Source organism: Culex quinquefasciatus, chromosome 2 (assembly GCF_015732765.1).
Source record: "Culex quinquefasciatus strain JHB chromosome 2, VPISU_Cqui_1.0_pri_paternal, whole genome shotgun sequence".
NCBI classification, from domain to species: domain Eukaryota; kingdom Metazoa; phylum Arthropoda; class Insecta; order Diptera; family Culicidae; genus Culex; species Culex quinquefasciatus.
The window spans coordinates 93,025,069-93,050,148 of NC_051862.1; the positions used below are offsets into that span (position 1 = coordinate 93,025,069).

General features: G+C 43.6%; 2 protein-coding genes across 2 annotated transcripts; both read right to left on the minus strand.

Moving 5' to 3' along the window:
* Positions 1-495: 495 nt before the first annotated feature.
* LOC6036903 (glycosyltransferase 25 family member) lies at positions 496-25,026 on the minus strand. The gene is made up of 5 exons (XM_038254646.1): positions 24,707-25,026; positions 24,421-24,649; positions 1,697-2,226; positions 1,439-1,642; positions 496-1,388 (listed from the first exon to the last, which is right to left on the minus strand). Exons 1-5 carry the CDS (start codon positions 24,892-24,894, stop codon positions 710-712), a joined length of 1,830 nt encoding a protein of 609 aa, XP_038110574.1. The 5' UTR covers positions 24,895-25,026; the 3' UTR covers positions 496-709.
* On the minus strand, positions 8,142-9,818 carry LOC6036902 (zinc finger protein 675). The gene has a single exon (XM_001846826.2). It carries the CDS (start codon positions 9,700-9,702, stop codon positions 8,320-8,322), a length of 1,383 nt encoding a protein of 460 aa, XP_001846878.2. The 5' UTR covers positions 9,703-9,818; the 3' UTR covers positions 8,142-8,319.
* Positions 25,027-25,080: the final 54 nt, after the last annotated feature.

Sequence of the window (25,080 nt, forward strand, 5' to 3'; positions counted from 1 at the left end):
TTCCACAGAAATTAACCACAAAACTGATTTGAGTCAAATTTGGCAATCTTCATTCTCTCTTTCGCCGGCCGCGCGCATCTCGTTGTTTCCACGCTCGTTGTTCTCTCTCGCAGCTCGCTAGCGCGCTCTCGCACTCAATCCACAATTAGCTAACAAGGCAATATTCATGAAGGTGCGCACTTTTTGTTGCGCTCTTAACTCTTATTTATGAATTATATCAATCTTATAATAAATACTCATTTAATAATTTATTACATATTCAATCCTGCAACCCATAATCCCTACAGTACCCTCCGCAAACGTCAAACCAAACAAAATTGCTGCCGGATCTTTTACGAGAGAGATCCGGAAAAAGATCCGGCAGCAATTTGTATTGATTTGACGTTTGCTGAGGGTGCCGAAAAGTTTTGTTTTGTTCTGATCGCATAACTTGTCAAATTTAGTATGGTTTAACTAGGGTATTAATTTCTTTCTCGTAACAAAAACCAAATTCCGTATCGTAGAAAATATCATTTGGGCAGTTTTAATTCAAACATAAATGCAGTTTGCGCGATTACATGCAGTCGCAGATTCACTTAACACTTAATAAGGCACATTCTAAATTTTGGTAGTAGTTTCATTGCTTCACGATTCCATGTTTCCTAAGCCTAACGTGAGTTTCGTTTGATTATATCTCATTTTGTATTACGTTGCATTACGACTTCTTTCGCTATAGCTCAATCCGTCGATTCTTTGCGTCCAGCTCGTCCTCGTTGCGGGCGTTGACGGCCGATTCCACCAGCACCTTACTGCTCAACAGCTGCTCTTTGTCACCCTTCTTTTCCGCCGCGGAACTATCCAACGTGTCATTGGTCAGCTTTATCACTTTGTCAATTTGGGCGGAGTCTTCCGTGTCGGAGATGTACCCGTCGTCTCCGGTGTAGTGCGTTGGGTAGAGCAGCAAGGGGGCGGCACTCCAAGCGACCAGGTTCCGGTTGTGGAACTGGTTGAGCCACGTTTCGTTGGGGTGATTGTTGAACATGATCGGGATGTACTCATCCACTGGGACTAGTTTCTTGAGGGGGTTTTCGGCTAGTAGTTTCTTCGCTCCTTGTAGGTTGATGAGGTAGCCCAGTGTCCAGTAGGAGTAACCAGCTTGAACTAGAGCATCGCTACCTTCAATCCACTTTTCGTCGTCTTCTTGGAGTCGCTTGCGACCAAAGTAGATCAGATCCCAACCCCCAATACTGCGAGCATCATTCAACACCTGATAGACTCGCCTCTTGAAGTATGGTTCGAACCGAATGTCATCCTCGAGGACAAGTACTTCTTCCTGGCCAAGCTCAACCATCCTCTCCCATATGTAGTAATGACTTAGAAAGCAACCAATTTCGCCCATGGTCATCGGTCTGAAAAATTTCAAATTAGCTGAAAATAATCAAGAATTAAAATCATTTACCTCTTATGATACGGATCCGTATAACCGGGCAGGAACTCTACACCAATCTCGCGCAGAACATTGTCGTTCAGCTTCTTCCCATCAACCGCCGGGAAGTACTCCACCTCCAGCCCCAACGCGTCAAAGTTGTTCACCATCTTCAACCTCCGCTCAGGTCTCCGCTCCAGGTTGATCATGTAGATGTGCGACAGGCTTAACTTATCTCTGAAATTACCAATCATTAGTAACATAACTTCAACCCCCCTCAAATATTCTTACTTCGGAACCTCCGCCACATAACCCCTCAAATCATCCTTCAAGCCCAACGACCCATACTCATTCACCGCGTACACCTTAACATTCGTCAGCTGCTCATGATCCTTCTCCACCGTTTCGCCCTGCTCCAGCGGCATCAAAATGTACCCGTACAGCAGCGAGTTCGAAATGGCCATCGGAATGCCGCTGTAATTCGCCGACATGGCAAAAATGATAATGTCATCCTGCGGTCCCCCGTACCGTCCCGGTGGCAGCCGTTTCGTCTCGAACGCCAGATTCTTCGCCTCCAGCAGGTTGATGTTGACCATGACGGCGCTGTGCACCATCGGCACGGTAAACTCGCCCGTTTTGCCGTAGTTTAGGATTTCCTTGTACTCTTCGGTGCGCTCGTAGTAGTAGTCCGGAGTCATGCCGCACCAGAAGTTCGAGTACAGACCGTCCGAGAGCAGCATCGGGGCCACGATGGGCAGACTGAGGCTGACCAGTTTGGTGAGCGTTTTGGGGTTCGTGAGGAAGACGTCGGCGTCCAGGAACTGTGGATTGAAGAAGGCGTAATTTCAAGTGATTTTAATTTCGACAAGTACACAGCAAAAAATCCGATGGTAAAATCGCATGCAAAAGCATGCACATCACCTTCGTCAAAATAAACACTTAATATTACACACTGCATGTACAATTTTTGCAAACACAAAAAAAAGTTGCAACCGACGGGATTCAAACCCAGCACCATCAGTAAGGACTGGCGCCTTAGCCCACTCGGCCATCAGACCGATGAAAAGCTGAAAGGATAAACGCATATATGAGCTTGACATTTCGGTCAAGTAGGTTTCCCATACTGATGGGCTACATATTTCAGGGTGTAAAATCACATAAAATTGCATAAAATAATGCAATATTTATTTTACACCCAAGCCTTTTACACGCAGCAGGATTACTACTTTTTTAGCTGTGTAGGCCATGGTTTAAATTGCATTGATTTGCACCGTGTTTTGGTGAGTTTCTGACAGCTGAACACAAAATTCAAACGCAGGCAGTTCCGCTAAAGTTTACGCAGTCAACAAGCGATTTTGCGAAAGCAAATATGAATCAACAAGCTGCATCGAATATAAGTTGAAAGACAGTGTGATGTTTCTTTTGGAATTTCAGTTTAGTATTGTTTTATTTTTACTATAGATAAACTATCAAAGTGGTTTCTGGCGGAAAGTAGAAGCTGAGATGGGGCTCGCGACGGAAACTCTTAAGATGTTCCTAAACTTTTTAGGAATCAGCGCCAGCACCAGCTTGAGCAGTTGTGACAACGAGGTCACCTTCAACGAGATGAAGAAAGTTCTCCAGGTCAAGAAGGAGAGTTTCCGGAAGTATTCGGAAGTCGCCGCTTGCGCTGGACTTCGATGACTTCCAATGATCGCTGCTCGGATAAGAAGCGTCGGTACCTACCGGAGTATCCCGCCAAAATGCGGCAAAAGAAATCGAAGCTATTAAGCTGTAGCTTCTCGAGATGTCAAAGGACAAGTAAGTCAATTTCTACAACCGAACATGGGGCCATCTCCGCTGTACTCGATCTGGTCTTAGGTGACAACGGCTTATCCTGCACCTGGAAACTCCGCCCTCACTGCGACCAGGTTAATTAAGATTAACCAAGCATGTTCTCTTTGCTAAACATCTAAGAGAAGAATGACTGATGTTGCAGACCGAGACGGAAAGTTGATGAAATTTCCTCAGGGTTTTCACCACTCCATGCATACATGAGAACAATGGAACAACTTTTGAAGCTGGCATACAGGATGACATTGGCTGTACGATGGAAAAAAAATCACAGAGCCTAAAAATGTGCGACATGCGAGTTGTTACGTATGGTGAAATCTTAAATGCGTTGATAGAATAGCTGGACTAATTGAAAAGGTCTTGAACAGCAGAGAACGCATTGAAGTTATACACGCAGGCTTTTGTTGATAAAAGCGACGAGTTAAATTACATGGCAAATAGGTGCAGTCAAATTTTGTGCACAATTTCAACCATCTCTAAGTTAGTTACAGGCTTGATGATAGTTGACAAGACACAAAGATACTTTGAAACGCACGTCCCAAGAAGGGAAGGCCTAAGTTTTATTCTCTTCGCAAACAGAAGCAACCGCGTGGTTCTTCGAATAAAATCCGGATCTAGGTGTTCGTTTCCTGCCTGATCTAAAAACTGGAACTCTCGTCGACGACCGCCTCTTCCAGTTGCAGCCGGTAAAGCCGTACTCTTGTACTGGAATTAATATCAATCTATTGTTAAGCCTTCTCGAAACATCCCTCGCGCGGTGTGACAATCCTCGCCGAACTAGAGGCACCCAATAACCATGGAATGTTTTAGAAGATTTTGTCTCCCACGGAAATATAAAAGTTTCGATTTGTAGTGCCATAAAAGTCAAAAGAAGAGGCTATGGAAAGTTTGTGTATTTTTTTTATAATTTTTTTGGCATTTTTTCGAAAAATCGGTCCCGGCAAAATCAAATGGCGTCTAGGGCGTCGCGAGGCGCGACGCATATCTTTTTTGCCGGGACCGATTTTTCGAAAAAATGCCAAACTTTGAAGGCCTGTACCGAGCTCCAGGGTGCTCCAAATTTCAATGTTATATACACCAAAAGATGCGCAAGGATCTGGCCTACACGCCAATGATGTTGAAAATATACGGCCAAAATGCCTCAAAAAGTGACATTTTCGAAAAAATCTTTTTTTACGGGTTAAATCCCATTTAAAATTGAAGGGCGGAGCGCCAGCTCCTGTTACGTCCAATCAAGCTCATATTTTGGATTTGGGCCAAGCCAAGCCCTTGAATGCCCGCCAAAAAGTCATTTTTGTTACATCCTAATGTTCAAGCTTTCAATACATGCAAAAAGATCATAGTTTTGTGAGGAATTGACAGAGTTATGTGCGATACAAAAAAAGGGGATCAAGTCTCCCCACTCTACCCTACATATCGACTCTTACACTTAAGTGTTATTTATACACGTTTTTAAGGCCGGATCTGAAAAACTTTAATGAAAAAGTTGTCGTGATCTATCATACGACCTATCGTTGGATAGATAATCAAGAAACCTTTCCAAAAAGCCCAAAAGATTGAAGATCTGGCAACTCTATCAAAAGTTATGAGCAATTCTAGATTAAATTTTCAAAACAACCTATCCCTCATGGGTTTCCTATGCAGATAGGGCCTTTTGAAAATTTAATCGAGAATTGTCCTAAAACATAATTTCAAAGGATACAAAACAGGGTGAACATTGTAAAAGAACTGGCTAAAGCAGCACTAAGCTTTATGGCAGGGGTGCCCAAAGTATGGCCCGCGGGCCAAACGTGGCCCGCGAGGTGATATTTTGTGGCCCGCGGACCCATTTTGAATGATCATGTAAAATGGCCCGTTGACCACTTGTAAAGTGATTTTATACTTTTTCAAAATTATGGTTTATGTTATGCTTTTATATGCTAATCTTTTTTATTTTTTGTTAATAAAAAGAAACTTATGATTTATCAATATTTTGATCTCCACTTTAGGATACAAATAATTTGTTCAAAATATTTTATAATTAAAAAATTTCACACGTTTCAATGTGAGTGAAACTAGTAAATATCGTCAGAACTTTCATCAAACATTGTTAGAAATATCAAAAAAAACGTTCAAGTTTGACTTAGGTACAATTCTGTAATAGTTGCAAAAATAAAATTTGTCTTTATTAATTTGCAAGTCATATTGACCCTTTTATGAACTGACCCTCAAACTTACATTGCACTTCCTTAGGGATTCGAACTCATTACAGTTAGATAACGAATCTAATTGACTATCAACTGATTCAGGCAGATTAAATGTGGAAACCGGAGGATCAAGTTTGCAGCAAATATTTCACAAAGCTTTCGTTGATCAACCCACCCCTCTATTATTATTAAAAAATTGACTCGAAAAACCAGAAGTAAAAATATATTTAAAAAAAAACTTAAAAAAATAAAATTTAAGTGCATTCAGCTGAAATTAATTAAATGTGCATTCCTTTGCATTTAAAATCATTTGAGCATGCTTGGGATTATTAGAAATAATTTGAATTTCAGTGAATTTTCGATGAAATAAATAAATGTTGTTTCGCTTTTTTTTTTTTTTGTTGAAAATAATGATTGCAGGTTAACTATACGGAAGCTTAAAACATTTTCTTAAAGTTTTTTTTTTCATTGAATTGTTGAAATTCTGGATCTCAACGATTTTTCATGAGCCACAGTTAAATTATAGAAGAATTGTTCAAAATGTCATGTCACCACCATTTTCGAAATATAAAAACAAAACTTTTTTTTTTTTAAACACAGGTACTTTCAGCTAAGAACTTTTTTTTCAAATACCAGAAACAACAAAATCAACAATACCGATAGAAACCCGTTATTTTGTGGTTTCTATTATTTTGAAAAGACATTTTTTTAAAAAAACAGAAATGTAATCTTTTACAATAAAATAACGTTATTTATTTTTTTAACAACCTTTTTTTTTTTGTAAATTTGGCCCGCAAGCTCATAGGGGGATGGCGTCGCTATTTTTAGACCACGTTTTCCACTTTTTCTCATTGAAATCGACTACTTTATCGACTTCATTTTGCTGGGCGAGATAGGACGCCGTCTATTTTTAGACGATGACTCAGCACTTTTACACTCTTGCGCTTAAAAACCCGCCCGTGTGGATCAATCGGACCGCGCACTGGACTCACAATCCAGAGGTCGACGGTTCGAATCCCGCGGCGGGCGCTCTACAATTCTTTGTGTAAATATGGGTATTCGGCGCCGTCGCTCCGTGCCATACTTTCATACACTTAGGAGCCCAGGGCGGCGAAGTCCTTGTAGATAAAAAGGAAGACACTAGTGGTTGGTAGTAGCAATGGTGGCCGACAGCTATAAAGTCAACTTCGTTTTTTTTTCGCTTAAAAAAACCAGGTGGCAGCACGATGTAACGCCACGTCCCTATTTGAGCTTTAAATTTGGCCCGGCCTCCAAAAACTTTGAGCACCCCTGCTTTATGGAATTAGCCTCGTTAGCCCAATCTATCCTCATGTTATGGTGTTTATGGCAGAAACGGAAGTAACGCTTTTATAGCATTTTCTTTGCATGTTTTCAGGGGCAATTGAATACAAACAGAAAGCTTTTGAAAGAAATGTATTTCTTCTGGGGTCAACTCTCGCTGTGTTTCTTATGAACATTTCCTCACCATTATGTAAAAAAAGGTATGCAGTAATTTTTTAGTGTACCAGACTATGCCTCTAAGCATAGTCAAAAAGAACTAAACAAGATAAATGCAAATTAGAATACCAAAATGAAACAAGAGAAATATAAAACAAGAGAAGTAAAGTGTGCCGTGGAACAAAAGTTGCTCAAAATGACCTCCTAAACACGGGAAAAATAAAAAAAATCGAAAAAATGGGCGGTAGAGGGTAAATTTTCACATTGAGAGCATATTTTAAATACAGTTTTGACCTCAACATCGTGTTCCTGAGAAAATTTTACACAGGTTTTATAATTGAATTCAAAGTTTTTTTTTCACGAGACATAATTTTTTGTTACAATCCTGCGAAATCTTTTATGCTAGTACAGACGCGCGACCAACCAGTAAAATTGACATATTTATGAGTCTGTAACATTCAAATTTTTATTTCTAGTGAACATTGAGCTGAATTGAATAACATATTTAAAATTTACTCCGGAACACGATGATGGTGTCAAAACTTTACTTAATATATGCTCTCAATGTAAAAGTTTAGCAACAAGTTTTCATTTGCGCAACATGCACTGAAAAAAAAGCCGAAACATTGGTATGGTATTAAAAAGGAGGGATGGTCCGATTTGGACGAAATTCGAGTTTCTGGCTAGATTTGAAGGCATCTACAGCCTCACCAAATTTAACCTTGATCAGAAAATGTTGATTTCGATTGCTGTGTTCGTTTGAGGTGAAATTACCCATGTATGAAGCCCCTTTAGCAATGAAAGTCTTTAAAAGTAGGTTTCTCTGTTGGTCGCTTTCTAAAATCCAGTGTATCTTTTGGAGTCCCTACTAAACGCATTCCAGAAAAGCTTTCAAAAGCTTGTGCACATACCAGCGCATACCCCTGAAGACTATGCAAATAGCCGAACGTTGCATACCTGCCGGGCGCTATACATTGACGAATAAAACGTTGGCTTTGATGTGTGCGCCTGGTGAGTATGCTTTCAACCACAGTTTGGACTCCCACCAATAGGTTTGATTAGCATTCCCAATACACAAACCACATATTAATAAAGAACGATTTTCCCGATTTTCCGCTTGAATACCTTAGAACAGCGATTCTCAACGGCGGTACCGAGCCTACTTGATTTACACGGTAGGGGGTACCAGCCTAGAAGAAGGTTGAGAATGGCTGCGCTTAGAAGAAAGACTGTTTAAAAAAAATCAAAAGACGATTTAGTAGAAATAATAGAAACGTTTATTGTACCAATAGGAATACTTTGCAAGGGGTCAAACAATTCACTTTTCCGCGCCCCTTACAATTGACTTAGACACTTTTTGATTAATCTCGTATACGATTCCGCCCACTCCTCCACTCCACACTAATCTTCTTGACTCTGAAAATAACAAATTCGCTTTTAATGATCTGCTTTGTCAGAACCTGCCTCCCGCAGCGTGTGCCTCTTCACGTGCACCGACAGGTGGTCACTGCGGGCGAAGGTCGAGCGGCAGATGTGGCATATGAACTTTTTCTCGCCGGTGTGCTGCCGTCGATGGCGTGAAAGTTCAAACGAACGGGCGAACGACCGCTCGCAGTCTTCCCACGGACAGCGGAACGGGAGCGCCTTGCCGTGGAGGATTTCGTGCGCTTTCAGGTGACTCGCCCGGGTGTAGGTTTTGTCGCAATCGGGGAAAGAACAGGCGTAATTTCGGGGGAGTCCGGAAGCCGGCGTTGAGGGCTTTCGTTTCCGCTTGGATTTGTTGGCGGTGCGGGTTGAGATTGCGGAGAGCTTCGAGGACATTGTGGTGTTGACGGGTGGTGGTGGTGTTGAGGTGGGTTTGAGTTTGTCCTGCGGACCGGCTTTGATGACGCGTTCGATGACGAATTCGTCGATTTTGTGGCGCTTCATGTGACCCCGCAAGTGGTCACTGCGGGCGAAGGTTGCGTTACACTGAGGGCAGACATAGTTCCGTTCGCCGGAATGTCTCCGGTAGTGACGGGAGAGAGTTTCTGCCCGAGCGAACCTGTCTTCACAACCTTCCCACGGGCAGGCAAATGGCAGCTCTCCTGTGTGGACACGCATGTGAGCAGTTACGTGGGACGATTTGGTGTAGGCTCGTTCGCAACCGTCCCAGGGACAGACATACTTCCGCACTTTCGTCGAAGTGGTCCGCATCGGTTGGTTTTGATTAAGGTTGATCTGCACGTACTCGTCAGGATCTTCCTCCAGGACGATGAAGTCATTGGCCAGCACTTCCGCGTCGAAAACTTGAACAACCTGCCGGGAATCGCCCGGTGAATCCGGAGCAATCGAAAAATCGACCACATCGTCATCATCCTCTTCAAAATCCGAAGTATCAACGTCCTCCTCCTCCCTCGACGATTCCTTCCCCCCATCATCCCCTTCCTCACCCTCGTAAACGAGCTCCAGATTTTCGTTCTGCAGCAAAAATCGCAGCCCACTTTCGCCACCGTGGGCCACGCCCTCGTCAACCCGTTCCGTCTCCCAGTTGCAAACCAACTGGCCCGAATGAATCCGCTCGTGGGCCTTCAGATGGTCCAACTGCAGATACTGCTTGCCACACCCCGCCACGGGACACTCGTGCACCGTAATCGGCGGTTCCGCCGCCCTCCCGGACGGTTTACTCTTTGTCGTTCGGGCAACGCCCGTCGTCGACGATTTGGTTGCTGCGGCGGCCGCCGTTCCGGCATCGTTTTCCAGCAGGTACTGAAGAATCGTCACGTTGGTCGGGAAGGGTTCATCTTCGCCGGCGGTGCCGGCACCGCCCTTCGAGGACATCACGAAGGATTCGCGATTTTACGAGACAATTTTTATCGGAGCAGATCAGAAAATTGAAAACACTTTTTTTTGTCTGAAGAACTGTCAAACAAAAGAAAAGGTAAACAAATGCCCCTGTGACTGAACTTGCGAAGTTGCGCGTTTTTGGGATACACGATGAAAGAATATACGGTAGATTTAAACTTCCGACTGAGTAAAATTTAAGCAAAATAACACTCTTTGGTTCCCAGTTAGAACAAGTAGACCCTAAGACCGGAAACGGTGGATATTCTTAAGTTATTTAGCTATTTTTGTTATTCTCGATGCGTCCCGATATTTTCAGAATCTCAAAGGAAAAATCTCGGTTTGATGTTTTACAGAGCGAATTTGCCAATCCTAGCTCGGTAATTGGAACAAGCTGTGAAAAGGACGATACCACGTGCTATGAAATCGTCGAGAAAGCGGTTTCAATGTTGTCAGGGATGGAATAATCGCAAAAAAATCTTTATTGCTTGCGAACTTTCATCACCCGCGAGCTAGCGAATCACGCAACAAAAATCGCTCCCAAACTTCGCGAAGAAAAATAATCAGTTAAAGATTTTCTTGTGAATTTCCTTGTTGGCACCCCTTTAATTAATTTATTTCGTTTTGTTTACACACATTGCCCGTCTAGAATAACGAATAATCAAAATGATGATTTTTAAAGATTTCTTCTACCGATTTCTCGTGCGCGAGAGAGGTGAGCCATGTTCCTATCCGAGTTTTTCTATTGATGATGATTCTTCCGTCGCTGCCGCTGTGTCTCTCTTTCTTTTGTTCCGCTGTTCGTAAATTCTTATATTCTTAAATTTTCAAATTCTTAATTTTTATAATTCTCAAATCAAATCCTAGTATTAAAATTCTGAAAAATCAGATAATGTTAATTGGCAAGTACTTCAAAAAATCGAGTACGAACTGTTCTCGATTTTTTGATATCCCGAGATTTTTTAACTGTTTAATTTTGTTATACATTCCTTTTATATTTTTTTACAAAAACTTTAAATAAAATTTGTACCAGCCTTATTTTGCAAGGAATATTTTTTGTGACTCTACCCTCTCAACCAAATCCAACCTTTTTTAATTTTCGGCTTTTTTTTGTATATTCTGAGTTTATGAAAGCTGTCTTCAACTATTTTAATTTGCCCGATGAAATTCCCCTTACCCCATCCCAATCCATCAAAACAAAATCCGTTTACTTTTAAAAGTCGCATGGGTTCCCCGCACCAGTACATACACAAAAAAAACTTCCCTCTCAAATCCCCCTGTTGTAAGGGCGTAGCCTTGGAACACAGTGTGGAAATTGTCGTTCTCAGATATTTTTGATGGTACCGATACAATAAAATCATATCAAACTATCTATTACACACTTTGCACCAAATTCTCCCCCTGTGCAAATCATAACTGCACACCAAATATTTGCACACTTGAAAACCTACCCCACACGGCGCAAGCTGGTCCAAGCTGTGATAGTGCCTAAGGGCAGATCACTTCTGATACTGAGGTGTGTATGGAGTGTGTATGTAGCGAGTATCGTACTAGATATCGTGCGTATGATACTGGGTCGCGTATTGACCATTATCTATGAAGATTTATTTCAGTGTTGAAACTTTTGACATTTCTCAACGTCAAACTTTTGTGCTGCTTTTGTTGTTAGCTGGATTCAGTTGGCTGGATGTGAACATGAAGATGAAAGAACTCAATTTTGAAGAAATGCAGATTTCCCACAAGGCTAGATTTTGCGGTTCAAATTCCTCTTTGACGAGAAAAAGCTTACCTCCACTTGTTGGCTGAGGGAATTCATTAGCGAGCTGTAAGATGTTGTTGCAAAATTCGTCGGAGCTTCCACACACATAGAGCTGTACAGTTGGGGCAGATTCTAGATCGGGGAAGCGGTTCTGAGGGGGTTCCCAACACGGCGTGTTTCGTTGTACTGTACCATCCCTGGAGGATGGTAGTAGAGGACGGACCACACGCTAGGTGACCCCTGCCGGAATAGGGCGAAGACACCTCGACGAAGCCAGTGGACAATGTTGGGGGGCAGTTTCAGTAACGGGTAGTTTGTAGGCTTTTGCGCACCCCTGGGTTGCATTTCCGCTAGGTTGACAGATTTGACAGATCGCTCATTCCAAAAGTATCGCTCGCCCAATAAACATCGTTTTTCGTTTCGCTCTGTAAAACCGCGTGTTTTCCGTTTACCTCTGGCCGAAATCCCATTCCCATTAGGTTATGGGCCCAGAGTGCGCGAGTGCCGGATTGTAAATCGGGAAAATCGGTTCGTCGTGATGGACTCGGAAAAGTCCGAGACGCGAGTGCCGTTGTTGAACGGATTCAACTACCTTTCGTGGAAGATCCGGATGCTCACGCTGCTTGATGAGCATGAGTTGATGGAGTGTATCGAACGGGAGTTGGAGCAGGACCCCGCCCTGACTCCGGTCCGGGGGGATGACGAGGCCCGGCGCGAGGCCAAGTTGAAGGCACTGGAGAAACGCCGGCGGCGTAACAAAAAGTGCAAATCCATGCTCATCGAAAGGATCCACGACAACCAACTGGAGCACGTGGCCGATTGCAAGACGCCGAAGGACATTTGGGACAAGCTCCTGAAGGTGTTCGAGCGGAAGAGTGCAGCAAGCCGGATGAGCTTGAAGATGCAGCTGCTCGATTTGCGCTACAAGGGCGGCAGCTTGCGGGAGCATTTCCTAACCTTTGATCGCATCGTCCGTGCGCTGAAGGGGACCGGATCCAAGATGGACGACCTCGACGTCGTGTGCCATTTGTTGCTGACGATGAGGTCGACGGCTTACGCGACGGTTGTGACGACCTTGGAAACAATGGCGGAGGAGCAGCTGTCGTTGGAGTTCGTCCAGTGTCGTCTCCTTGACGAAGAGATCAAGCGCGGAGGAAAAGGTGTGGAGTTGGTTACCCCAAGCGGGAGCCGGCTGCCTTCGTTGGAAAGCCGTCAGTGAAAAAGTGGAAGTGCTTCGCGTGCGGGCAGGTGGGCCACAAGGCGGCCGAATGCCCAGAGAAGGAGGAAAAGCAGTGTGCGAAGAAGAGTGCAGTGAAGAAAGAGAAGAAGAAAGGCAACGCCAACATGACGGAGGAGAAGAAGGAAGAGAAGAGAACTGTGTGCTTTGTTGCTGACGAGTGCGGAGAAAGCAAAAACAAAGTGTTGTGGTTTGCCGACTCTGGTGCTTCAGAGCACATGTCAAACGATAGAAGCCTCTTCGAATCGATGGAACTGTTGGCTGAGCCAATCGAAATCGCTGTGGCACTGAGCGGCAAGACCGCGACTGCGAAGTATTCGGGAACGATCAAGATGATCGCTGTGGCCAATGGCGAAGAGTGTGAGTGTGTCCTGAAGAAAGTGCTGTACGCGCCGAGTCTCCGTTGCAACCTGTTCTCGATCCGCAAAGTTGAAATGGCGGGAATGGAGGTTGTGTTCAAAAGCGGTGCGGTGAAAGTGCTTGAGGGCTCTGAAGTGGTCGCGTGTGGAAAGCGCAAGGGTTGCCAGTACGAGATGGAGTTCTACCCGCCGAGTGAGCCAACGTCGTCGATGTACTCGTGCGGTAAGATCAAGAAGAACTTCGAGCTCTGGCACCGGCGCTTCGGCCACCTGGGTGCGAAGAATCTCGAGAAGATAGTGCATCAGGAAATGGTCGAAGGAATGAAAAAGTGCGAAAGTGGAGACGAGACCATCTACTGCGAGCCCTGCATCGAAGCGAAGCAGACCCGGAAGCCGTTCGAGGATGGCCCCGGGAGGCGGTCCAAGCGCGTGCTGGAGATCGTGCACACGGACGTGTGCGGGCCAATAACACCGGCGGGGCACGACGGATGCCGATATTACGTCAGCTTCATCGACGACTGGAGCCGTTTTGCGATGTTGTACACGATGCAATCGAAGGACCAGGTCTTCGAGTACTTCCAGCTGTATGAAGCGATGGTTACAGCGAAGTTCGGTGTCAAGATCTCGCGCCTTCGCTGCGACAATGGCGGTGAGTACCACAACAAGAACTTCGAGGAGTTTTGCCGACAGAAGGGTATCCAGATGCAGTTCACCGTGCCGTACACGCCAGAGCAGAACGGCATAAGTGAACGGTTCAATCGCACGGCGATGGAGAAGGCTCGGTCGATGCTGTTCGACGCACAAGTGAATACGAAGTTCTGGGGCGAGGCCGTCGAGACTGCTGCGTACCTGGTAAACCGCAGCCCAGCGAGCGCCATCGAAGAAGGTAAGACACCATTTGAACTGTGGGAGGGCCGCAAACCTGACGTGTCCGCCATGAAAGTCTGGGGTAGCCCTGCGTACTGCCACGTACCGAAGGAGAACCGTAAAAAGCTAGACCGCAAAACGTGGAAGGGGATTTTTCTGGGCTACCACTGCAACGGCTACAGAGTCTGGGACCCCGAAAGCTCAACGGTGGTTGCGATGAGAGACGTCGTCGTGGATGAGTCGGTCAAGATTGCTACTATCCAGGAGAGCGATGCCGAGACGCCGGAAGACGGCGTGATCTCGCTCAGAAGATACGAAAGCGACGACGAAGACGACGAGCCGGATCGAGGTCCGGATGTGGAGCTTGACCGCAGTGTTCGTGAAGCGGACGAGACTTCAGCAGGGGAGGCAGCACCACCAGCGGTTGTTCCTGCCAGTCCCGCCGGAAGAACACCGGGAAGACCAGTGCGCTCGAAGGCGGCTCCACAGTGGCACCAGGACTACGAGATGAACTACGCTGCCTACGCACTGAATGCGTCCAGTTTCGTCGACAACTTTCCGGATACGCTGGAAGCCTTGAGAAAGCGGGACGACTGGCAGCACTGGCAGGCGGCGGTTCACGAGGAGATGCTGTCGCACCAGAAGAACAAGACGTGGACGCTCACCAAGCTCCCTGAAGGCAGAAAACCGATCACGTGCAAGTGGATCTTCAAGATCAAGGGGAGTGGAAGCGGTGACCCGGTTCGGTACAAGGCGCGTCTGGTGGCGCGCGGGTTCACGCAACGGTACGGATTTGATTACCTGGAGACGTACTCACCGGTTGCGAGAATGGATACGGTGCGGATGCTGCTGGCGGTGGCGAACCAACAACGCTTCGAGGTCCACCAGATGGACGTGAAAACTGCTTTCCTGAACGGAACGCTACAGGAAGAGATCTACATGGTTCCGCCCGAGGGTCTCCAAGTGAAGCCAGGTCTCGTCTGTCGTCTTAACCGTGCCCTGTACGGTTTGAAGCAGGCATCCCGGACGTGGAACGAAAGGTTCCACAAGTTTGTGCTCGAACTCGGGTTCTCCAGAAGCGAGAACGACCCGTGCCTGTACGTCAAAGGAGAGGAAGGTCGCCAACTGTTCCTCCTACTGTACGTGGATGATATTCTCATCGGAAGCAAGCACAAACAAGCGATTCTCCAAGTGAAGGCAAAGCTAGCGAAGGAGTTCGAGATGTCCGACCTCGGCGAGGTGAGCAGCTTCCTCGGGATGACCATCGAGAGGAACGTGGAGAAGCGCGCCATGAGAATCTCGCAGAAGCAGTACCTTGAAGGTCTTCTCCAGCGGTTTGCAATGGACGACTGCAAGCCGGCAGCGACACCCTCGAGTGCCATCTGAAGCTGAACAAAGGAGAAGAAGCAGAGAGGACGAGCAAGCCATACCGGGAGCTGGTGGGTTGCTTGAACTACGTCAGCCAGACAACGCGTCCGGATCTCTGCGCTGCCGTGAATCTGTTCAGCCAGTACCAGAACTGCCCGACGGACCAGCATTGGAGCTATCTGAAGCGAGTTCTACGGTACGTGAAAGGAACTTTGGACGTCGGTCTGGAGTTCAACGGCGGCGACGACGAGAAGGAGCTGTTGGCGTACTGCGACGCGGATTGGGGGAATGACGTCAACGACCGTCGTTCCATCTCCGGCTACGCTTTCCGAGTCTTCGGAGGCACTGTGGCCTGGCAGACGCGCAAGCAGCAAAGTGTGGCGTTGTCTTCAACTGAAGCGGAGTTTGTGGCTCTGTGTAACGCTGCGTGTGAAGGAGTGTGGCTACGCAGATTGTTGGAGGACTTCGGAGTAGTTATCGGCGGCGCCGTGACTTACTTTGAGGACAACCAGTCGTGCATCAGGTTGGCTGAAGAGCCACGTGACAGTCGACGCATGAAGCACGTGGATATAAAGTTCAACTTTATCCGCGAGCTGGTTCAGGAGGAGAAGATTTCGGTAAAGTACATCCCAACTGATCAACAACTAGCCGATATCATGACAAAAGGGTTGCCTTCTGCAGCTTTTGCACGACTTCGGGACGAGCTGGGACTGAAGAGTTCCAGAAACTGAGCAGGGGTGTTGGGGGGCAGTTTCAGTAACGGGTAGTTTGTAGGCTTTTGCGCACCCCTGGGTTGCATTTCCGCTAGGTTGACAGATTTGACAGATCGCTCATTCCAAAAGTATCGCTCGCCCAATAAACATCGTTTTTCGTTTCGCTCTGTAAAACCGCGTGTTTTCCGTTTACCTCTGGCCGAAATCCCATTCCCATTAGACAAAAGAGTCGCCCACCGGAGGGAGGTGGCACGCTTCGGCATCCAGCTCGGAGTCACCCCGGACGCGTTACCCGCGCGTTGTGTGTGTGTGTGTGAGCGCGCGCGTGGGGAAGGGGGGGGGGGGGTGGAGAACTCCCTGATACGCACTCGGAACTAACAAATCCAACAGAATCAACGAGTAGCAAAAGAAGGTCTCGTCCGAAAGGAATTAAAACAGTACCGCCCCGAAACAACTGTTGCCATGATGTCACAGAAAAACGCAGGCAGCATTTCCAATATTCTCGTCCGGCTGTAACATCTCAGAGCACTGTGGATCAACTCGTAGTATTTAGACAAGCCGTCTATCTTGGTCAAACCCGAGGTCAAAACGATGAACGACGCTAATTTCCCGGATCTTTGCGTTCAGATCAGCATTCTTTCTAATTATTCATTTTAATTAATAAAGTTATAACCATTTGGCCGCCGCTGCTCGATTCCGTTCCCAAATGTGGATGAATTTCTAACAGATCTAACACATTCTTTTCCAGAACCTGGTCTAGAACTCAAAATATCCCAATTTATTTTTCTTATGTTGCCGAAAAAACATATTTTGTGTATGCAATCTACTTTGTTTATTATTTTGACCGATTTTGACAACTACACTGATATAAATCGTATCAAAAAGTTGACCATACCATGCCAGTTTATGCGCGTATGGTACGCGCGTATGGTATGCTGCCATACACAGTATGCGGTATACTCGAAGTGCTTAACCCTTAGGATAGTGCCGATGTTTACCTACTGTGACATTGTCTACTATCACGGGCTGTCTGCGGCGCTTAAGGAGCAACTCCACCGGTGCTTCAAGTCGGCAGTGCGCTTTGTATACAACCTGCGCCGTCGAGATACAACCGCAGCAGTGCGACACACCCTACTTGGACACGAATTGCCGATCAACTACCAGCTTCGGACAAGCTGTTTCATGAAGAAGGGGTACGATGGAAACTTGCCGGAGTACCTCCAACAATATCTGGTGAGAGGACAGTTAGAACGGACCCGCTCGTTCATAATCCCGAAACACACAACGATGAGCGGAAAAAGTGTGCTCGTCGCCGGAACCACGTGCTGGAACAACCTCCCTGCGGAGCTAAAAGGTCAACCGTTGTTGGCCTTCAAAAATGCATTTAAAAGAACCATTCGAAATTAATTTTGTGAGCCTTCGAGTTAGAGTAGGGGAAATCTACCCATTTTAATCCTAATAAGCGGTCGTGTTTGAATGATGCTGGATAATCTAGAGTCTCCCTTGAATTTTACTAAAACCAAGTACACCAACGAGTAGAGCAAGTTTTTGTGAACATTTCTGTTTATTTTCACTTTCACTAAAAGTTATTCTATTTCTTTACCAAGCATTTAACAAAAAAAATTCCCAATTAGGTTTTACACCGTGACGTCATTTGACAGCTCGTGTGCACTGTTTACATGGTCTTCGTCGATTGTCGACGAATTTCCCCGAACAAAATCGATGACCGCATCGAACTGTGCTAAGTCCATGTAAACAGTGCACTCCTTTCTAACCTCCAAATCGAGTCGGCGTAAAACCTAATTAGGTTTTACACCGTGACGTCATTTGACAGCTCGTGTGCACTGTTTACATGGTCTTCGTCGATTGTCGACGAATTTCCCAGAACAAAATCGACGACCGCATCGAACTTTGCTAAGTCCATGTAAACAGTGCACTCCTTTCTAACCTCCAAATCGAGTCGGCGTAAAACCTAATTAGGTTTTACGCCGTCGCGGCTAACCTCAATCGTGTTTTTCTGTTTGACAGCTCGCGTGCACTGTTTACATAGACTTGGTCGTGTTCGAAATGAAAAGTGCTGGGTATTTTTTTTATTCAAAGTCGGTCGAAATTGCAAAGCTAAGCGGTATGTACATTGTTAGTGAATTTATTTGCAATATTTCAAGTATTTTTTAATAATATGCAGGAAACCGAAGGCGAAGTGGGCGGCAAACTTGTTTACATGACCTGCTCGCTGAACCCGAACGAAAACGAATCCGTGCTGCTGGCGGAAATGGTCGAGCAATGCCTCGTTCCGACGTTCAAGCAAAGCCCTGGGAACCGACCACCAATGACATGCAAATCCCGGAAAACTACCGCACCGTCTTCCGACCGCTTATGCTCCAGCTCCAGCTCCCGAGGACGTAGTCAAATTTAACCTCGAGCGCTGCAACCTCGCCCTCCTCTACCAACAAAACACCGGCAGATTCTTCATCGTCCTGTTTGAGAAGAAAAACCATCAAAAACCGCCGTCGAAGGCCTGCGAAGCGGAACCACCCCAAAAGAAGCTAAAACGCTACCACCGCAACCCGCTCAACCTCCTGACTCGGTGCCGCGAAGACAAAAAGAAGAACTGGCCCAGGAGGGTGGAGACCAAGACCTTTTTGCATTTCGGATTGGCCGTACTTCGGGTGCTGGTCAACTACAGTCTAGCGGACCATGTCGTCAGGGTTGTTACGGAGAAGCCGAAAACAAAATCCGGGCGAACTCCGCGCCACATAAAAAAAATACGCGACAAACACAGTCTCATAATTTTTTTTCTGAGATAAAAAAAAAGTTCAAGAACAAAAAATAAACACGTTCTACGTTTAAGACCTATTAAAAAAAAACTCTAGAGTTGTATTCAATCAATACAATTTTAAAATCATTAAACGGAACAAAATTATTTTCGCTCGGATGAAGTGAACCAGAAGGAAAATCCATAACAAAAATTATGGCCAAAAAATGAAATCCAAAATAGAAATTAAAACAGGAATATTAAAGTAAATTAAATTAAAAAAATGTAAACAGGTTTAAACAATATAAAATATATGATTTTGAAAATCTTAAAAATTTATAAATCTATTTAAAGAAATTAAATACAGTTCGTACCCGATGATACACACCAAAGAGTCACTCAGAAAAATCGAAAAACGAAACTTGTATTATTTTTTTCTCAAAATTTTTCTAACCTGAAATATGACTCCAAAGTTGTTAGATTTTCTGTAATCTAAGATGGTGAAAAATTGGAAGCATTTAAGAATTGTACATTTTTGGATTTTTGGTATGTCCACAATTTAAGAACTCTGCAGTTCTTTTTTTTCAAGGGGTTGAACTTAAAAATTGAGGAATTAAGTAATCAAGGAATCAAGGAATTACTGAATTAAAGAACTAAGAAATGTAAGAATTTAATAATATAAGAATTCAAGGATTTAAGAATTTAAGAAATTAAGCATTTAAACATTTAAGCGTTTAAAACATGTTAACCATTGAGAATTAGGGAATTATTAATTTTTTGTTCACTTGATTGTTTTTAATTTTCATTTGTCTAGAATTTTTAAATTTTGACTTTATAAATTCTTGCATTAAATTTGAATTATTTTTTTCTTAAATTTTTGGAGTATTGAATGTAGATGTTTTTTGAATTATGAATTTAAGAAATGTAGGGTATTTTTTAATTTGTGTATATTTAAAAAACGAAATTTTTAAATTTTTGGATACAAAAAAAATTTAAAATTATAAAAGTTTGGAATTTTGGAGCTTCTGAATTTTTAAATACTAGAGCTTTTTTTTGTTTTGATCTATTATTTTTTAACCCAAGAATGTTAAGATTTAGAAAAAAATGTACGGGTTAAAACCCATAAAAAATTTAAAAGCGGAGAGGCAGCTTCAGTTACGTCCAATCAAGCTCATATTTGGGATTTGAGCACAGCGCGCCCACCCAAACAAGCTCCAATAATCTTTTTTGTTATATTCTAATGTCTATATTTTCGGGAAAAGTTTGAAATATGATTCACAAAATTAAAAACGGAATGTCTCCAGTGTAAAGCAAACAAAAAATATGGTTAAAAGTTATCAAAACTCAAAAGAAATTATTTTTTAGAATCAGTAAGCAGATGTTTAAAAATGAGTTGAGTGTAGTAATAAATTTAATTGAGAAATCCTCAACATCACATAAAAAATTTCCTCTTGCAGATTTTTTGGACGTTTCTTATTAAGAAAATACTAGCAAATATTTGCGGAAGAAAATTCTAGATTTTTTTAAAAGGTCCTATAAGCTTTTGTTTTTCATATGTTCCTAAGACCTATTAAAAAAACTCTTGAATTTAATTTTATTCCATTAACAACTTCTAAGAAATCGAAGCTTTATCCTAATTCCTGGTACTAGTTTGGACCAAGGACAAACTGTCCTTTTCCGTCAGGCCCACGTCAAGAATCGCCTACGAGGAGGATAATAGTTCCGCACCGCAAACGGATCCGCCGATACTCCGACACACATCTGCACAGTTCCAACTCCTTCCTCGCCCAGCCCTTCGATTTCCGGCGGCTTCTCCGGATCATTTTTAAACAGCAGCTTGATCAAGTCGTCCTCCATCCTGCACCGGTACATCCGTTAACAATCTGGAGACCCTCCTTGGCCAGCAAATGTTCTTCTTTTTGTCTTCGCGGCACCGAGTCAGGAGGTTGAGCGGGTTGCGGTGGTAGCGTTTTAGCTTCTTTTGGGGTGGTTCCGCTTCGCAGGCCTTCGACGGCGGTTTTTGATGGAAAACCTCCGAGAGCAGCTTATTTTTCTTCTCAAACAGGACGATGAAGAATCTGCCGGTGTTTTGTTGGTAGAGGAGGGCGAGGTTGCAGCGCTCGAGGTTAAATTTGACTACGTCCTCGGGAGCTGGAGCTGGAGCATAAGCGGTCGGAAGACGGTGCGGTAGTTTTCCGGGATTTGCATGTCATTGGTGGTCGGTTCCCAGGGCTTTGCTTGAACGTCGGAACGAGGCATTGCTCGACCATCTCCGCCAGCAGCACGGATTCCTTTTCGTTCGGGTTCAGCGAGCAGGTCATGTAAACAAGTTTGCCGCCCACTTCGCCTTCGGTTTCCTGCATATTATTAAAAAATACTTGAAATATTGCAAATAAATTCACTAGCAATGTACATACCGCTTAGCTTTGCAATTTCGACCGACTTTGAATAAAAAAAATACCCAGCACTTTTCGTTTCGAACACGACTAAGTCTATGTAAACAGTGCACGCGAGCTGTCAAATGACGTCACGGTGTAAAACCTAATGGTATTCTAATCGAGGCGAATGCATTGGGCCACGCCCATTTTTCTAATATCGGCTTAGTTCTTTTTTCTTCCAACACTCTGTCGAGTGTTGCCATTTGCGCTGACAGTTCAAACGAACACTCACGAAAAGTGGCATTTATAGGGAAAGTTTCCTGGCATCGCTGGCTGTGCTGCTGGTGGTGTTGACGGCCAGCCTTTGTTCTTTTTTGCCTTCGTCTCTCGCTCGGTTTTCTTCAGCCTTCGATTAGAATGCAAAGTGAAAATTGAAACGTCAAACGACTTGGCGCGTTTGTTTTTTTGATGGCGCTTGCTAATGTATTACATTTTTCGGGATTATTCTTCAAGTGAGTGCCTTACTAATGATCAAAAGAACATGTTGCCGGTAGTTGGAAGCAATTTCATATCTTAAGCGCCGTGAAAAAGTAAGCGAAAGTGAAAAGGTAATTTTGGCGATATTCAATAAGCGTTTGAGGGATTCTCGTGTGTGTCACTGTGTGTGCCAACAAAATGATGAGAAGTGGTCTCGCAAAATACAAATTATGATCAAAAGTGCATTAAATGTGATCTTTTTGGCCAGTAAGTGGCATACATTTGCGTGCTTACTCGAGGCGGTGCTGTTGCTGGTAAGTTTATAGCCCAAATAGTATTTTTGGAGCTTTAATCGAGCATCAAACTCTCCATATGACGAAGATAGGTGTTTGATTGGAAAGGGTAGATTTCCCCTACTTTGTCAAGTTTATTTTGAATCCTTTGTAATTTTCCTATTTCCTAAAGTGTCTTCCTTGACCTGATCAAACGTGTTAACTAACAAGTTATCGTACCCAATAAATCAACAAATTACAAATTATGTAAAACGGTAAAAAAACATGATTAAAAACAATTTCTGATCATTTTTTTTTTTCATTTTAATGCAAAATCAACTATGGTCCCCTTGGAACGAGCTGTCACCCAGTCACGACGTTCTAGCAGGATTCTAGCAGAGTTCTTACAGAGCTGGTTATTCTGACAGCATTCTAGTAGAAACGTTCCACCGTTCTAACAGGATTCTGACAGAACCAGCTCTGCTAGAATATTTCGTGACTGGGCAAGTAGAAGCTTTTCTGTCAAGAAGGACCGCGAGGTTAATTTTTCAAAATTGATTTAAAAATTAATTTTAAACTCTTTGTGGTCGTACTCAGAAAAATAAGCTTTATCGGTGCAAACAATAATATCAGCAATCTAAGCTTCATTTTAGGACCCAATTGTCAATATTATTATATCGAACACAAAATTATTTAACGTATGTTGCAAAAGTAGCAAATTCGAACTATTTGATTTTATCATCGAAACATATTGCAAACAACAAACGTCACACTGCTTGCATTTTTTTGGTTGATATTCGGGCCTCGAGTAAAAGGAAAGTTAATGGAGCATTTCTATTCGAGCAGTTTTTGCTTTTTTCTACAATGTATTTCTTATGGAGCGAACTGTCAAAAACTGCTCGACTGCGGGTACTCCATTTCCAGAGTTTTTTTTTTTTGAATAGTTGGTCCTATAAACTAGTGTCTTTCATATGTTTACAGGACGTATTCAAAAAAATCTAGATTTCAACATAGCGGTAGATCGGGGTTCAAATCCCGGCTCGGACCAACACAGCTGGTGATCTTTTCCCTTCTGGATTCGATTGCTTAGTAAAGGGAAGGTAGTGCACCGTCACAAGCTGGACCTTATCAACGACACCTTAGGGACAGCCATGCCAGATATACAGATAAATCTGTATTTTACAGATTTTTCGATCCCAAAAATCACAAAAATCTGTATATACAGATTTTTTTAAAATGGTTATATTTGAAAGTTTCAACAATTTAGTATTTAATTTATGCTTTAATATGATTAAAAAGCTTAAATCTGTTGTTATAAATTTTAAGATGTCTTCTATGGCTTCAAATTCGACAAAATACAGATAAAATACAGATTTATTTTTAAGAAAATACAGATCTCCCACAAAATAATCTGGCAACGTTGCTTAGGGAACGCGACCTTTGGAATGTTAACATTAACATTAATACATAGCCACATAATCCGCTTTGTAAATGCGGTCACGATACTCTTCATGTGTCATGAGAAAAAATTACTTTTACTCACGAAAAAGCAGTCCAAACATGATTACCTTAGGATTATCGAAATGCTGATAATCGAGTCTGTGGTTTAGTGCTTTTGGACTAACCAAGATTGGCGAGCATTATTATGGTACGTCTCCGTATAACTTATTTTCAAATGTTATTTAGCTAACTAAAACTAAGATCGGATAAAATCGACGAATCCCAATCTTTCCTACATTCGATATTCCAATTCGAGCTTCAAGATTGTTACTGAAAACAAATCCATGCAACAACCGACATTGCCATGAACAATTCTTAAACGCAATCGATCACGACAACATTCCACTACAAAGGTAGCTTAAATCAGAGACATCTTAAACACAACTACTTTGATGCAAAAGAGACTATAAAGACGAGCGGCGGAGGCAGGCTCAAAATAAAATGTTTGAACTCAAAAAAAAAAATAAGCTCGAAAATAGTGAACTGGATAGAAGAAGTGCGTACAGTTGCATGTATGAAACCAAGAAATCAAATGGTTGCGTTGAAACTTGACATCGTAACCAAGATGTACCGGTATAGTTTTTCTGGGGAATGTTGTCGTCCCATTGTTTGCTAGAGCTCTGAAAAGATCACACCTAGTTATTATTGTAGCGCGCGCTGCCTATAATGCCTACCGCTTCAGGCAAGATCATATCTGGCATTGAAGGCATGGCATCGAACGTTCAACAATCCACAAAAAATCATTGGAGCAATTTTTCTATGGCTGATAACACACTATTGAAGTCCGCAATAGAACAAATTAACTTAGGCAATTTAGTTGACTGGTACACGGAGTCATAGGAAGGATGAAATTTACATATCAATATACAACAACAATTGAAATTTAAATAACATTGTAAAAATTACAACAAAAAAATATGTTTGAAAAATTATTTTAAATAATAATCCTAAATTACCGTCTAAGAATAAATGTATTCTTATAAGAATGATTTCAATTATTTATAGTAAAAAAAGAAAAATCTCTACTCACAAACACGAAATCCGCCCACATCTTCCGGCCCTTCTCCAGCGCTTCCTGCTTCAGCCGGATAACATCCGCGAACCGCTCCTCGGACCAGTGCGTGCTGCTGCGCTCGTCCGGCCGACGTTCCACGTCGCTACGGTAGCCAAAATCAACGCTGTGATAAAGGCGCGAGGTGCGCTTGAGCCACGCTTTCGTGATCTCGATGCTGCGATCCTCGTTGTGGTCCGACCGGATCCTACAGAGATCGAATTTTGTGATGGTTCGTTGAACTTTAAAAGTTGCTTTTAATTACCACAGCGCGATGCGATCTTTCGGGTAGTCCAAGCTTTCCAGATAAGAGAAAAAGTACGGCAGAGTATGTTCCTTGTTTCGGATTAACGTGACGATCAGAATCTTGGGCCTTTGGTAGCTGAGATCGCACCGGGTGAGACGGGCCGCGACGGCCAGCAGGAGCAGCAAAGTTATCGAGTAGATCCGCATTGTTCCGTGGTGCGTCTGGAATCCACGAAGTTCTAATTTCTACACATTTGATGACGATGTGATGCACTTCTGTAATGTCGATTTACATCCTGTGCCTTCGTTTGACAGAACATAACAAACACGAAAAGAACATCCGCTTTTTGCTTACTAATACAAATGCGGAGCACGGAATGTTCTGTGTAAACA

Coding starts and splice junctions, on each gene's coding strand:
- LOC6036902 (XM_001846826.2), bottom strand. CDS start 9,702: ATGTCCTCGAAGGGCGGTGCCGGCACCGCCGGCGAAGATGAACCCTTC.
- LOC6036903 (XM_038254646.1), bottom strand. CDS start 24,894: ATGCGGATCTACTCGATAACTTTGCTGCTCCTGCTGGCCGTCGCGGCC. Junction 24,650..24,706: donor AAAGATCGCATCGCGCTGTG/GTAATTAAAAGC, acceptor CGATCTCTGTAG/GATCCGGTCGGACCACAACG. Junction 1,389..1,438: donor ACGGATCCGTATCATAAGAG/GTAAATGATTTT, acceptor GAAATTTTTCAG/ACCGATGACCATGGGCGAAA.